The 262-nt window shown below is 58.4% G+C and overlaps 1 protein-coding gene across 1 annotated transcript in view; it reads left to right on the forward strand.

Annotated features, from left to right (window-relative positions):
• Positions 1-253: 253 nt before the first annotated feature.
• EMH_0068700 (uncharacterized protein) overlaps positions 254-262 on the forward strand; it is a gene marked incomplete at both ends in the record, with an annotated part of 948 nt that continues 939 nt past the window's right edge. Inside the window, one exon of the mRNA XM_013498785.1 lies at positions 254-260. Within this exon, the coding sequence (XP_013354239.1) occupies positions 254-260 (7 nt within the window). The remainder of the gene's footprint in view (positions 261-262) is intronic.

Raw genomic sequence — 262 nt, forward strand, 5'->3', positions numbered from 1 at the left:
CATGAGGGGCCCCTGTCTGCTGCCTAGGGTGCTCGCAGCCCTCGTACCCTGCTGAGGAACGAAGGGGGCCCCAGGGGCCCCCCTCCTCTCTGCGGGTTGTAGCTATACCCAGCAACATTAGAGGCTTTCCCTGGGGGCCCAGCGTTACGTTAGCGAGGAGCAACCAGCAGCAGCAGCAGCAGCAGCAGCAGTAGCAGCAGCAGCAGCAGCAGTAGCAGCAGCAGCAGCAGCAATAGTAATTTATAAAAAGAATATGAAGAAA

The sequence above is a fragment of the Eimeria mitis genome, genomic scaffold, assembly GCF_000499745.2.
Source record: "Eimeria mitis Houghton genomic scaffold, Emh_scaff3709, whole genome shotgun sequence".
Classification (NCBI taxonomy): domain Eukaryota; phylum Apicomplexa; class Conoidasida; order Eucoccidiorida; family Eimeriidae; genus Eimeria; species Eimeria mitis.